General features: G+C 41.1%; 1 protein-coding gene across 2 annotated transcripts in view; it reads left to right on the top strand.

The window, feature by feature from the left end:
• The window catches only part of TAFA1 (TAFA chemokine like family member 1), a 301,035-nt gene that overhangs the window by 163,539 nt on the left and 121,576 nt on the right, over nt 1-15,920 (top strand). For both annotated transcript variants that reach the window (XR_012788587.1, XM_075574279.1), the window contains exon 3: nt 13,098-13,145. Coding sequence is in view for 1 of the 2 variants with exons in the window: in XM_075574279.1 (XP_075430394.1) it covers nt 13,098-13,145 (48 nt within the window). In the remaining variant the exon portion in view is untranslated. The remainder of the gene's footprint in view (nt 1-13,097; nt 13,146-15,920) is intronic.

Consider the following 15,920-nt stretch of genomic DNA (forward strand, 5'->3'; position numbering starts at 1 on the left):
TGCCTGTGTGGGGACAACCCATAATTGGTACTGGCACTGCCTGCTCTTAGCAGGACTTTCATGCCAGCGAGGGCAGACTAGATGCCATACCAGGCATGGCTACATTTACGTATCTTGCCTTTTAAGTCATAGGCGAGAGAAACATCACCAGCTCATGACTCCATTAAAATAGGCCATTAAATATCTGCCCTTTCATTTTCTAATATAGTATAGAAAGGGGAGAGAGGGGAAGGAAAGCTCTTGCTACAGTCACTTATAGGAGGCGGTGCTAGGGGCAAGAAGGTAATAGTTCAACAATAACTTGCCAAAGAAAGCAAAAAAAGGCCCTATAGTACAGCACTCACCAATGTGGTTAGATTAGTGGGTTAAAACAGGGGCGCGCAAAGTTTTTACCCTGCCTACTCACCTCCCGGCTCGTGCCCCACCTCCTGCTTGACTCTGACGTCAAATGACGTTGCGGGGTCATGTGATGTGACATTGCCATGGCAACACTACGGCAAGTTACCCCCCTACGTCATTTGATGCTGGTTACCATGGCGACGAAGATCAGGTAGGAGAAGCTGCAGAGGCTTCGCGCTGTCCCCCCGGCACTTAATTTAAGTGCCTTGGGGGAGAGCGCGGGACCTCTGTAGCCGCCGCGCTCCCCTGGAAATTCTCCCGCTCCCCACTTTGCGCACCCCTAGGTTAAAACATAACCTTTAATGGTTGAATCCAATTGGAAAATAAAATAGAGGGTAGACAACCATAATTCACAAACACATATCACATAGACTAAAATCTAGTATTAAATAATATTAGGTCAAATACAATGCTCTCACCAGTTTGCAGTATGAGCGACTGGTGTGAAGGTCCTAATGGTGGACAATGGTCGTGTGTTAGGTAAGTATTAGGATCAGTAGTGGTATGGAAAATTATTCTCAGAGAGGCCCTGATAATACAGTGTCTTGGGCTACGCTTATAGTGCCGGCGATGCGACGTTGATATCAGGCTGAATATCCGAGCGGGGGCTGGTTATTCCCTTATAATCAGTGATAATGTGTAAATTGCTACCAGGTAACACTACAGGTGCACATATATTAGCAAATTGTGAACATTGAGTCCTGCTTGTTTGTTTGGAAAGACTTAACCTAGCAACCAGGTCAATATTAGAGCAAGTGTAGAGGACCCTGAAAAAGGTGGGATTAAAAACCCAAAAATGGCAATTTGGAGCGGATTGGTGCAAATAAGTCGCTCCTAGTTAAAATATAGAGGAACAGCAGTATAGAACGGGATCAGCACAGGTGTATTTATGAACACCTTTTAGATAAATAAATGCTGATCACTCTGATAGTTAAATCATAATGACAATTATGTGTGGATAATCTCCAGTGCTCATCTATACTGGGTACTGGTATCAGCATCAATGCCTTAATGTTGACTCAATGCAGATCTCACAGATAATAGCTGATTATATTATATACAACATTTATAAAATGTTTTACCAGGAAGTAATACATTGAGAGCTACCTCTCGTTTTCAAGTATGTCCTGGACATAGAGTTATGATGACAAATACAAGGTTACAAATACATGGTTACATTAAGTGAACAGGGTTATACATTATGTATAAAGACATATACATTTTGTGTCTTTAAGGCGTATGAAACAGTTACAGACCAGATTAAAATGTGAGACGGCTTTAGTTTTGAAACAACTTAAACTGGTGGTGGATTTAAGAGTCTCAGGCAGATTGTTTCAGTTGTGAGGTGCACGATAAGAGAATGAGGAGCAGGTGGATACTTTGTTGAGCCTTGGGACCGCGAACAATCATTTGGAGTCAGATCTTCGGCGATAAGTGCTGCGTGTGGTAGGGGTGAGGAGCTTGTTCAGATAGGTGGGTAGCTTGCCCAGAAAGTATTTGAACGCAAGACAGGAAAGATGAACTTTGGCCATTACTTGAGTCTAGGCACAATCTAGTTCTTTGAGCATTTCACAGTGAAGTGTGTTGTAGTTGCATTGGAGGACGAAGCGGCATATTGAATTGTAGAGGATGTCTAGTTTGCTAAGGTGAGTTTCGGGTGCTGTACCATATACTATGTCCCCATAGTCTATAATAGGCATTAGCATCTGCTATGCAATCCGCTTTCTGACCAGCGAACTTACTGTAGGGATGATGAGTTCTTATAAAGTACACCTAGTTTGGCATAGGTTTTGGATGTTATTGGATAAACCTTAGAATTTCTAAATGGCCGCTTTGAGTAATATCGAATAAGACCCTGAGGCTCAAATACATCAAGTGCCAGTTAGGGTCTCAACTATTCCAGCGTTAACGGCCACTGACTAATGGAAGTTTACGCCACAATGGGTGCAATAACCTGTACCGCTACTTGATATATGGGCCCCTTGGTCTTCTCTGAGTTTGTGCTGTATGTTCTCATTGTACTTTGGAGCCCTTTGTAATAGAGAGCTCTGTTTATGAATTCCATTGCTTTGTAACTGTGTGCTACCATTTTTCCTACCGCTGATAATATATCACCAGTGATTACAACCAAATCTAATCGCATTGCATATATAAATTAAGTTGGAGATGCTCTTTAATAATAGCAAGGTGATAAAACAGGATGCAACTTAAATGCAAATTATCGCATAATTTGCATGCAGCTTTTAATCATTGTGTCACCTAAAGAAGTAGAATTTACCCTCTAGGAGAACTAGTTTTTCATGAAGGTGAAAAAGTGCTGTAAGAGCTCATGTTCTTTATTAAAACAAATTATATGGCAAGTACACTATGAATCTTTATAAAAGTGCAGCCCTTTCCATGACCAAGATTTTTTTTTTAAATCAAACACCTATATGTAAAATACTATTATTATAAGTTTTGATGCCTCTCAGTTTTTCATCATTTACAATATAGGGGCTTAATCTATATCATCCGATGGGGCCTTTTGGGCTGAAATTCCCCATTGACTTTGATAGATGTTTTGTATTTTTTTTTTATGTATTCTTTATTATATGTTGTGATGGACTAGTTCTTCATAGATTATCTGATTGCAATCACACTGTGTATGAAGAACTATTGTTGGGCAATAAAATATTACAACCAGCAACACATATCGTGTTCTCTAGAACCAACATTACTACAGCGACTTTGTACTAGATACAGCTCAAACCCCTTATAACGCTGTGCTTGGGGTCCAAAGAATCACACTGCGTTATAAGCTGATCACGTTAGAAATAATGTACAATTGTATGCATTGTACAATCAAGTATTGTACCAATAATCGTGTTGTAAAGTATTCATAAAAACGAAAATTGGGAGCCAAGCTAGCATCGCGTTGTAACGGATCGCGTTATAACGGGGTTGAGCTGTACTTTTTGAGGCTGGTTTGTGAAGATGGAGCTGGACATGTTTTTCCATTTCCAAACATGAAGTGATCCAGACATTCCTCTTCTGTACTGAATTGGTGTCATAATATCTTTATTATTAATATCTTTATTATTATTCTTTTATGTGTATATTGCGCAGCACAGTTTGGGATGGGGGGACAACAACATTGTGTGACAAAAGAGACACTGCCCCAAGGCCATATCCATGGGGATAAAGTTGTCCTTTTTTTAAATTATTTTATCTGTGTCCTGATAAACTCATGCAAAGAACAGAAAAGTTTATTATTTTAGGAAAACTGAACACATCCGTTTTGTTTTTTCTTACAAAAGTAAATAGCATTACATGTTTGTTGCGTAAACCTTATCCCTATGTCTCATTTATTCTTTAGTACAGCCTTTTATACTTTTTTCTCCCAGGGCAGGACTTAAGTAATGTTCTGTGCTCACTTAGTTCAGATATATATTCATTTCATGCAGAATAAAAATGTACAAATGCTTGTCTCTAGGAGTAGCAATGCTTTACAGAATTGCTTATATTTCTATTGCTTCTCTGCATTCTAAATTGTTTACTCATTTCATATTCATCTCTTTGTTACATGCTGCCCCTACATATTTATTTGCCCTCCTCTACGTAGTACATGGGTTTAGGTTTATCAACCAACATTATTTAAAGAATATATATATATATATATATATATATATATATATATATATATATATATATATAATATTCTAGCCGTACCCGGCGTAACATAGGCCGATCTAGGAGATCTGAAAGGTTACTCTATGTTTTCATCCTCCTTGTAATACCTTGCTGTCTCTTGTCCTCTCTTCCCCACCTTACTCTCTCCTCCATCATGCCCCACTCCTCTTTACACTCTCTCCTCCCCTCTTTGCACTCCCTGCCTTACTGTGTCTGCTCCTCTCTGTGCATACTACACTTCCTCCACTCCTAATCATCTGTCTCCTCCTGATCGTGACATGAAGTATTTCCAGACACCTGTATTGTGAGACTTCCAGATAAGTACTGAGACTGCAAACCTCTGTTTGAGAGACTTCCAGCTCTGTACCGAGACTGCAAATCTCTTTTTGAGAGACTCCCATTTCTGCACCAAGACCTTTTTCCTTTGTAGAAATTTCCAGTTCTGTGCTGAGACCGCTGACCTCCTGGCGAGAGACAACCAGCTCTATGCTGAGAGTATGAACCTCTCTCTAAGAGATTTCCATCTCTGTTTTGACACTGCAAATGTATTTCTGAGAGACTCACAGGTCCGTACTGAGACAGCAAGACTCTTTCTGAGAGAGTTCAAGCTCTATACCGAGACTGAGGGTCTTCTTCTGAGAGACTCAGCTCTGACTGAGCCTCCTCGTATTTCTGGTTCCAGTCAGCAATAACTTTGTTAGAGCGGCTCTGTTTCTTGTCCATGGTGGTAATAACAGCATTTGCTGTCTCCAGCTCAGTCATCAGAACATCCAAGGTACTACGCGAACTTAGTTATTATCCAAGTTGCATATTCCAGGAGGGCTGGGAACAGAGACCTCGGTAGCTTGGCATTAGTATCTCGGTTCTTTTCCAGTTGTCCATGGAGGAGATCAGTCATGCTTGGCAGTTTGCAGTGCATCTTTAGGGCTGGTCAAGGGATCATCACTTATTTGTTCCGACTCCACTTCCCTGAAACTGTTTGAGGGTTTCTCACTGTCAGATCTGGACAGACACTTCTTTGGGGATACGACATCTGCCTTGGGCCCTCTGGAGATTGTAATTCCCAGGATGAATTTTCCAGTTACTCTAGGCTCCAGGTCATCTCTGCCCCTTTTGATGCCGCAGGGTCATCTGTGTACATGTCTGCAACTTCCATGGTAAGCTGAGCCTCTTTTGTTTTTATTCATCTTTACTTTGGAAGATTGGCGGATCAGGGATACTGAAGCCCACTTCTTTTCTTGAAATTTCTGTAGTTTCTCTGCACCCACCATGTTTTTTTTGCAGTTGCAGTAGCAGGTGGAAATATTCGGCATTCAGCAGGTCTAGCCCTTGCTGCCGACGTTCAATGATATAGGGACAGGACCCTACCATGTGCCTAGGGTCCAGGCATCCCCAACATCCTAGGGGTGTTTCGCTGGTGTGTGTCATTAGTGCCAGCAGTGAACGTTGCCGAACCTGACGAAGTATCCTTTGATACAAAACGCGTTGTTCGGGCAACGTTCACTTGTTTGGCTCCTGCTGGCCACCGTAGAGCAACGTCATCACTACTTTCCAGCTCTGCGGACCGGACGCGGTCTACAGAGGCGTTTCTAAGTGAGGCGCAGCCCGGACCAGATCAGGAGCAATGCTGTTTTCCTATATGTGAGTGCTTTGCTGTTTGTTTCTGCCATTTTGATTAAAGTTGATTTTTAACCACCACATCTGGGCACTTCTCATCCTGTTACTATCAGGTGCATCCGGAGGAGCTTACTCCCAGCACTATAGAACACAGCCCCATCAGAGGGACGCAATGCCAGTACATCGGTGATAAAGATACCATGTGCAGCACAGATTCACACATGGCCGTGTGAGTCTTTATTATATTTCTCTTGGTGTAATTCCCCCACCACTTCTGGCCATTCTCTTGTTTGGGGTGCCTTTATGTTCTATGTTTTTATTGATATACCCACCATTCCCTTTCCTCCGAGTAAAGATTTCTAGTAGCTGTTTGTATACATTCAGGACTCCCCGTCCGAACAGGCATGTGATTGGCCGGACGGGCCGTTGCGTCATAGATGGAAGGTTACATTGCCTCCCTGGCAATCACACAGTGAAGTTCAGCTGGCTGTGTTTCAGGCTTACGTGCCTCACACCAGCTAGAGGGGTGTGACGCCTCCCAAGCTTCCGATTGGCCTTAGCAACGTAGCGTCATAGGTTAGGACAGGGAATTGTGGGTATTTAAGTATGCGATCGTTTTGTGATATTTTCTCTTTGATAAAGCGTGGGATACCACGTGAAACGCGTTAGAGTGTCCTTTTGGCTGTTTTTATTATGCCCTAAATAAATTTTTGCACCTAGTTCTTTACAGTTTGCAGTTTGTGGTTCCAATTCATCTACAGCAGCAGCAGATGCACCGCCGTTTTTTTCCTGTACCTTGTTTGGGGTGGACAGTTTTTTTGGTGTCACTAAGCCTATTGGTCTGTGTACCTACTGCCATTTATTGTGGTTTTATTTATTATTTATTTATTGATTTTTTTTTCTTTGTTTTGCGCTCCCCTACTCTCTCTTCCAATACCCAGATCAGAGAACCAGAAAATACAGTGTACTGCTCGACCTGCAACCCCAGAGGTGGCTGCATGTGTAAATCTGCCTATTAACTGGGAAGCAATTTTTTTTTTCATTCCCTTTATTTGAAAGAGGATATAAAAAAATATTTTCACTTTGTAAAGCACTTTTTAGAGACTGTTGTAGAGACTGTTGCAGAGATCCTCAAAGTACATTTATTTTAGGGTACAGTGCATTTAATTATTTCATAACAGGGATTATTATTCAGCTCAATGAGTTTTAACCACTTCCCAATATAGGATCTGCAGAATGTTGACTTGTAAGGCTTCGCACGTCCCCGTGGCAGGAACACAGATGGAATTACTGCTGTGAATGTTTTATTTATAATAGGAAGCAATATGTTTGCAGTGTAAAATATTTCCAGGTATCAGTGTGCAACCATGTGTTTCAGCAGCGGCAAGCATCCTCTCTGGTCTTTAAGCTGCATTTTTTTGACCGGAGCTGGTATTCGCTAAATGTAAAATTCTTAAAAATATTGTAAGCCCCTCTGCACTATTGGAGACAAAAACAGAAGAGTGGAATTAAAAATAAACAAATCAGAGTTACCATGTGTTGGCAATGATGCCACAGAGTTTTTCATTTCAATCCATTCCAGCAACAATCTGTGTTGTTGCAATGTGTGCATTACAGTACATACCTAATAAAAATCTCACTTGTGAGCACATTCACGTCTCAGACGGTCTAAAACCCTGCTTTCCTCCATTATTTCCTAGCATGCAATGCTTCCACTGCAGCCAGGGATTCTGGGAAATTACATGCAAATGAGCACACAGTGTCACCTTTTGCTTCATATCCATTTTAACATGGGACCCCTATACGCTTATGCCTGCCCTAGTAGCGATGATCGTTTATTCCTACAATCTTTAAAGGGCGCTGTCAAAAAGGACACAGAACTACAGTAAATATTCCACTATATTATATGATTGGGTTGTTTAAAATAATACCTGTCCTACAGGTATTGGTGGTTCTGGGGATCTTTTCAATGAATAGCTTATGGGTAGTCTAAATAAACAGTGTATTTTCCGTTAGAGTTGAGCTTATTCAGAGCCACCTGCCTATAGATTGGATAGAAGAGAAGCCTCATCTCGGGCAGCTTCAGGCCTTGTCAGCTACAGTGCTTTATTTATATCCCAAATGCTAATAAAAAGCTAATTGTTTAAACATATGTTGCAGATAATACTGCATTCTCGGCACATCTCAACAAGTCTTTTTCTCATTATTTTAAATGAATTGCTTTTCATTCAAAGACGCAATCTCCCCCTAGAAGCCTATGCGTTTATCTAATACAATGTTAGTGTCTTGCCCCTTGAGCAATCGCCTGTTTACAAAATAAATACATTGTGTTCAAAATCACTATATTTTTTATCGCTAGCTTTTGAGATTACCATGGTAACCTGTAAACTGCACTGGGTTCTGTGGAGACCGCCATTTTAACCTCCCAGACACTTTATCTTTCATACGCGTATATCTCCTGGACGGCACAGATTTCACAAATAAGAACAGCCTTGGAGAGGGCGAAAGCAGCACCTCATGTTTGTCAGAAGTAGGACACCGTTACCAAATGGGCAAAGGACACATCTTATTTTTGCAGTTTGATCTGTCCTTTAGAGCAGGGGTACTCAACTCCAGTCATAAACCCCCCGTCCCCCCAACAGGTCAGGATTTCAGGATATCTCAGCTTCAGCGCCGGTGGCACAATCAGGGGCTCAGTCAAAGACCGAGTCTCTGATTGAGCAACCGGTGCTGAAGCAGGGACTGGTTGAGCCACCTGTGCTGAAGCAGGGATATTCTGACAACCTGTCCTTTGGGGAGGGAGGGGGGTGGAGGATTGAAGTTGAGCACCCCCTGATTTAGAGACAAAATATCTCAAAGGTACAGAGAATTGCCTTGTCTGGAGAGGGGTAAGAGGCTATAACTGTAATAAAGCATAGTTATGACTAAAGCAAAACAATACGGTATGTATGGAGCAAAACATTGTACCAGATGCATCCAAGAAAAATAATCTATTCATTGTTATATTGATATATCATGTGTACATTTTCTAGTAGAATGTGCCAACCAGATATTGAATTATGACAACCCCTAACAATACTGTACATTTCTACAGCGGTTCTATAGGAAAAGAAATGACTTTGTACAGACCATACAGATACGTGTTCTTCACAGTGCCAATATTATAGATTGCTCCTTTATAAGACGTAACCCAGGGGAGCGGAAACTTTTCCAGCTGCGCCCCCCTGTCTTCCCTGCTTCGGTGATGGTGCCCCCATCCCTACATTAGAGCTGCGTCAAATGACGCTCGGGGTCACGTGACCCGCGGCATCATTGGAAGCGTGTAACGTCACGATGAGGCGACGCGTCTCGGAGCACCTGAATAGCGTTGCAGAGGCCTCACACGATCCCCCGGCATGAAGTGAAATGCCATGGGGAAGAATGCAGGGCACCTGCAATGGCACGTGCCCCCCCAGCAAAATCTCTCGCCCCATCGTTTGCGCACCGCTGACGTAACCCACGCCTTGCTTCCCCTTTGATTCCGCCCCGGGGGGGGGGGGACACCCCCAAATTCCAGAGATGTCCACCTGGAATGTGCCACTGGTTACTTCCGGGTCAATAGGAAGCTGTGAGGGATGGTGTTGTGGCTTCTGGTTGGCTCACATAATATGGAAAATTTAAATGGCCATTTTGTTTCCCCTTGCGGGGAATGAGACTGCTGTCACATTCTGGGTATCTATCCAGAGAACAAGGGGATGCGTGAAGCTGAACTTAATGAGACCCCCTGTTTCCCACCCATGTAAAAAAAGGGGGGGGGCAAAGGGGGGGGGGGAATAAAACAGGATTAGCTGCCCCTTTAATACACATGCCTACTGTAACATTAATGACCTACAGTTAATGTCTGTTAGAAGTAACAAAGTGCATCTGCCAGTCTGTTTGGAAAGGTAAGACAAATACATTTCAGATATGGTCAAGGACACGAAATAATGTTGTCTCAAAGCAATTTAACAGATAAGAGTTGCTTGCCAGGGTGCTGAAGTCATCCCGGGCTGTTTGTAGGCTGTTAGCAGACTGATTTGTGATCGCGTTACAGATATGTCATGTTCTGGTCTCCAATGAGGAGCTAATGCTCTATCAAGATCTCACTTGGAACATGTTGTCTGTTCCATGTCAAAGTATTGTCTGTGGAACCGTTTCTATTGTGGAAATGTTTCTTCACTCGCTGCCGTTTAATATATTATGCTACATAGTATATACTTTTATGGGTAACATTTATGCATACATTCTGCCAGGTTATCTGTTTTAAAGCTGCAGTCCTAGCAATATCCTACATGTGGTTTTTTTTTTTTTTTTTTTTTTTTTAATAAATCAGTTCTGTACTATGAGAAAATACTTGTAGCATTTTCTTTTTTAAATAACAACTGTAAATGAAAATTGTAATGTATTATAATGTAACAAGCATTTTTTGTTTCTATAGCAACTATTTACAGTCATATCCCCTGCCTCTTCTGAAACAAGCTCTGGCACACGCCTTTTGAGCCTCGCCCTCTCTCTGTAGCAGTGCACCAATTGTATCTAGTGACTGCCTGGTCACATGATCTTCCCCACAGAACTTTGCATTTTTGGTCCTCTTCTGCTGCACTGACAGCCATTTAGTGAATCCCTGAGCCGAATCTTCGCCAATCGATCACAGGAGAACGGATCGATCGGTAACTTAGCTAATTCTTTATCGTTGTGTGGATTGTATTCAAGCACATATTAAATGGGGGGAAAAAAAACACAGCTTGAACCGCTGCTTTAAGTGCACCAATAACACCTTGCTGTAACTAAATAGTCTGACTGAAAATACAATGTTTTATGAGTGAAGGACTCTTAATTTATAGCTCTAAGAAGATTAACTAGTTCAGTACAGTATTGTAGGCAATGCACAGAGTATTAATATTATAAATGCCATAATAGTTTGATTGGGACTTACAGTATAGTAATAAGTCCTATTCAAACCATTATGGCATTTATAATATTAATACACTCACAATATGGTGGGTTGGTATACCCAAGCCCCTGAACCATGCTGAGAATTCTCATATTTACCTATATCTGTACTTGTTCCATAGTACCCACCAACCAATATTGTGCTCCATAAATATTTGCTGTAATAATTGTTTTTTCTTCTTCTATAGTTCTGACAGTGTATGCAATGCTGTACATATAATTTTTGCAGCTTACAATCAATTTTATTTATAAAGTGGGACATAAAATAATTTGCCCAAGGTCACAAGGAAATGATACTGGGATTTGAACTGTGTTCTCGTGCTTTAAACTCAGTGTCATTATTTTTAGCGTCAGTATAGTTACTCCCTGAGCCACTCCTTCAGCCCATGGAGAGTCATGGAGAGCCTTGGATTGCCCTTTAAACAGTCCCCAGAGGTTATTTATCAAGGGCCAATAATCTGCATAAATCTTTGGTAGATTATAATTGACCTCTATTTGCATGACCTTGTGTACTATGTTTTTGATTAATTACTATTGTTATAGATGTTGTGACCCATTTGGTGGTTAGGTACTTTGCATGCAACACTTGGGGGGAAAAGGGCACAAGTTAACCTCTTTAGCATTGTGTACACTTTTTGACCACTTTAGGACGTAACGATACAGTGATATAAACTCCCCACCATAGGCACTTGCTTTAAGTGTTTTGGGAACATAAATATAATAAAAAAATAGAACTAAAAGAAGTCGGAAGGTCAATGGTGAATAAATAATATCAGGGAGTCAAAACGAGCATACCTATGTGAACTAATGATTGTGACATTATAAGTGGGTTAAACGTAGGTGATTGACACAATTTTAAAAATATATAGTACGGAAACTATTGTATGTGCAAGTACCGTAAATGGTTGATCCACAGGTTTTTTCCCCTGTTGTTGTTTTGCATAAACTAATTATTCTACCATCATGATCCAAAGAGAATAAGGTGAAGAACAATATTTACCAGCTTAGATCAAAAATGCAGAGACCCTAAAATAGAGATCTATTAACAGAGACCTGCCAAGATTCAATATGATGCAGTTTCTAAAAGTTTGCAAAAACAATGAAGGAGCCCAGATTGTTCCAAATTTGTTATTTTGCTTTTTTAAAGTGAAAAGAAAGCAGCACAGTGACTTTTAAACATTTTTTTTTAAAGTTCAATTGAATTTTGAAAGTTATGGTCATCAAAATTAACAGAACATGCAATGCCCATTGACTTTTTTAGCGGGGAGCAAACTTTTAGATCAAAGGGAACTTTTTTGCTGATCTAAAAATAGTGAAATTTGCAAAATTCCCTTAGGTGTGCGTAAAGTTGGCACATCTGTAATTATTCTTCCTTACACAGGAAGCCAATAGGCGAACTTTAAGGATGATTGATTCTTTCTAAAACACTTCTTGTGCCTGCTATGTGGCGATTCCTATCTTAAAGGTACAATCCCACATAGTCAGCCAGTTGAGTTTCTTAGGGCCTCAGAATGGGGAAATGTTTGTCAATCCAGTGTTTTCTTTCCCCCTATCCCACCCCGCCCTTATCAGAGAGACAATAAAGATAAGGGGAGGTGGGGGGACTCTGGCTGTACAAGCACTTTCTAATTACAACCCCCGCCCCCCCCTCTACCCCCACGTCTCACTTTAAATAATACATCAAAAATACTGATGCAGTAGATGTCAGATTTGGGTAAAAAAAAAAGGTATATACCCAGTTGAGACCCCTTAAATATGTCACCGGAATTAATTCACTTTGGTCATAGGAACGATTGCCCCTTTTAAAGAGGCAATCCAAGCTGGTGATTAAAAATATATATATATTAACATAGGATTGAAGCAGGGGGTCTCAGGAGCGGAACCCCGTTAATTTGAGCTCCAGGGACCCTCTGATTCCGGAGATGCTCACCTCCATAGGTGAGGTGGCAGTAGCCGCTCCACTCGGCTACCAGGATTTACGTAATGGCGGAGTTTCAAAGCGCCCGCGCTCCCTGCGGGCTAATAGGAAGCTGTGATGTCATCAGGTTTGGCTTTCTATTGGCCCACATGACGTGGGGGCTTTAAACTTTGCCGAGATACCGGCACACCCTTTTCAGGTAAGTATCGTGGGAAGCAGGGGGTCCCCGAAAAGGAAATGAATGGAGTTCGGCTCCGGTGACCCCCTGCTTCAAACCTATGTTAAAAAAAATAATAATAATAATAATAATAAAAAATGCATGAATTGCTAATTTAAAGGACTTGATGACCACCATATTTGTGCTTCAGACTGGAACAAAGACAGGACACACGTGCACCTTGTATGGAAGCTTCACCCATGAGTCGCTTTTCTATATTATAAGTGTACCTGTTGCCAATGTTACATCTGCTTAGGAGAAGCACAATGTATATTTTAGTAATGAGTGTATTCATTTTCCCCCCAGGTTTCTCTTCGGGTCATCTTCCCAACCACAGAAAACTGGGAGAAATAGGTAAGTGATTGATGCTCACAGTTTTCAGCAACCTAATGCAATAATACCATCCTTAACACTGGACTTCTTTGGCGAGTTGTAGTGCAGGAGGTTGAAGCACTCTCACAAATAGACAACATTCTGTTTTGTATCCTAATACCATTCCAAATCAGAAGATGTCGTAATTAATATAAGTACTGCGTAGGGTTGCCAGGTGTCCGGTATTGAACCGGACTGTCCTGTATTTGGATACTCTGCCCAGTAAAAAATGGGAGGTAGTGTAATACTGGACATGTATGTGTCCGGTATTACATCCCTGGACATAGTGACCTGACACACCTTTCACAATTGTGTCCAGTATTTTTGGAGAAGCCACCTGGCAACCGTATACTGGGGTAACATACCTATTAAATCTGGTGAGTAAAATATATCCATTTTAAAAGTGGTTAACACATTCAGCATATATCTCTACAGTGCTTTTGCAGTCAGGGTAAAGAATTGCTTCAGAAAGCATTGAGGATTTGTGAAAGTTAACATTTGGAGGAATCCTGCTTTGTATGGGAGAAAGGGAACCTGGACGAAACTGATTACCGTACTCACAGTCACAGAAATAATGGGATGTTTGTAAATGAAAGTGCTATGAAGCAACCAAATGGCATGGTTTACCCAGGACAGTCCCAGATCAGAACCCTGAGCTATGGACTTGGATAGTTTCACATTTGCCACATCCAAGCACAATTCTTCTTACTTTTAACCAAGAGAAGTTATCATCACCTACAAGTAACTGTTTCCCCGAACAAACATAACTGCATCACAACTAAAACTATTTATTTCACATATTGTCTAACTCGGGGGTGGGCAACTCCAGTCCTCAAGGGTCACCAACAGGTCAGGATATATCTGCTTCAGCACAGGTGGCTCAATCAGTGGCTCAGTCAGAGACTGAGCCACTGATTGAGCCACCTGTGCTGAAGCAGGTAGTGATTGAGCCGCCTGTGCTGGCACAGGGATATCCTGGAAACCTGACCTGTTGATGACCCTTGAGAACTGGAGTTGCCCACCCCTGGACTAACTGATAGTGTTAGACATATTAATGTAAAAACTCGTCTTGATTCCAATTTCCCCGTTTTGCAGCAAGATTTATTTGGAACGGACACCGCATTCTGACAAGTGCACACTGAAGTCTTGTTGTTGAGAAATGTAATGAAAAAGTATTATCTTATCAAAAACTACTGCCCTCTCATTGTGCCTTTAGATAATGATGTTATTCTCTCGTGCTTGTATTTCACAAGACAATATGGTAACACACGTGGAGAAATAATTGTTATGATCCGTGCAGCTGTTTTATTGTCCTATTCGCCCAGTTCGTTCTCCAGACTTAAAATGTGAACTGTTGCTACTGTATATTATTTTAATGTGTTACTGCTGCTGTGAATAAACCTCCAACAAGAATCTGACAAATCAAATCATTTTAATGAACCACAGCAAACAGTTCATGTTGAAACAGCTGTAAGCACAATATGCAAATTGTGTTTACTGGTAGCTTATGCTACAGAGAAATAATCTTTCTGTGGTTCCTTTATTATTTACAGCAGTTTTGGAATTTAATTTTGGTCAACATTGACAGATGCCTTCCATGGTAATACTTGGATGTCTATATATGGAAAATGCTAACATATGCAGCCGAGATCTCGTGTTTGTGAGCCGATAATGTGCTTGACAAATGAGTTTAACAATATCCAGTAATTTCTAAGCTGTGGGCTGAAATCCACCTGAGGTCTAAACAGAGTGAGAAGGAAGGTCAGAAGAATATGAATGAAGGAGGAATGAAACAAAGACTCTAGAGAACACTGGGTATAATAAAAGCATGACAGGGGATGATTAATTATATCTCAGAGTTAGATAATTCCCGGGGAATATGAGTGTGTTATAAAACTTTCTAACCTTTCTTGTTGTAATTAGATGAGCAGTGTTAAAGGCAGGGTTAAGGCTTTCTCTTTCCGGAAACCAAATTCTAATGCATATTATAAATGTACGAGGAATCCCATTTGCATACACTTTGTTTGAAACCTGGCATGTTTGTGAAAGAATTGGAATTATCTGCAGAGAACTACATAACCTCTGTTAAAGCTTGGCTTGGCTGACGTGTGTATTTAAATACGGGAAATCCCTTATTATTTAGACGGGGTATTCATATTTTATACCAGAAATCAAATAATATCTTCTCAGACAACATGTGTGGCCCTCAGCCGACTCCATGGAAAATGGGGCCAGTAGATCACATGACATAAGGATGAGAAGGCTAGAAAGGTTGCCAGGGAGATTTTTGGAATGGTACAGCCCAACCCCCTTAATGCGGTGCTTGGTGTCCAAAGAATCACATCGTGTTATAAGCGGATCGCGTTAGAAATAATGTACATTGTACAATAACCAATAATCGTGTTTTAAAGTATTCATAAATACGAAACTTGGGGTGGTGCGTTAAGAGGGAGACTCAGTTGGCAGGGCGCGGGTGCAACGTGTGCTGCCTCTTCATACCCACCCAAGTTTCTATATTGGGTTGTTATGAGGTTGTGACAAGTTATAAAATAAATAAATACACTTGAATATAAAATAACTAAATACTGAGAATAGAGAACGAAACAAGATCATAAAGAAAGAACAGATGCAACTATTAAAGGGTGAAAGTATCATGTAATAGATGAAAGTATAAGCAATTTTACATCTCACAACATTTGGGGCAGGTGGTCCTGGGCACCAGGGGGTCCCTTGGCAGGGAGCCAGTTGATATGACCC

This window comes from Ascaphus truei, chromosome 17, assembly GCF_040206685.1.
Source record: "Ascaphus truei isolate aAscTru1 chromosome 17, aAscTru1.hap1, whole genome shotgun sequence".
Lineage (NCBI taxonomy): Eukaryota > Metazoa > Chordata > Amphibia > Anura > Ascaphidae > Ascaphus > Ascaphus truei.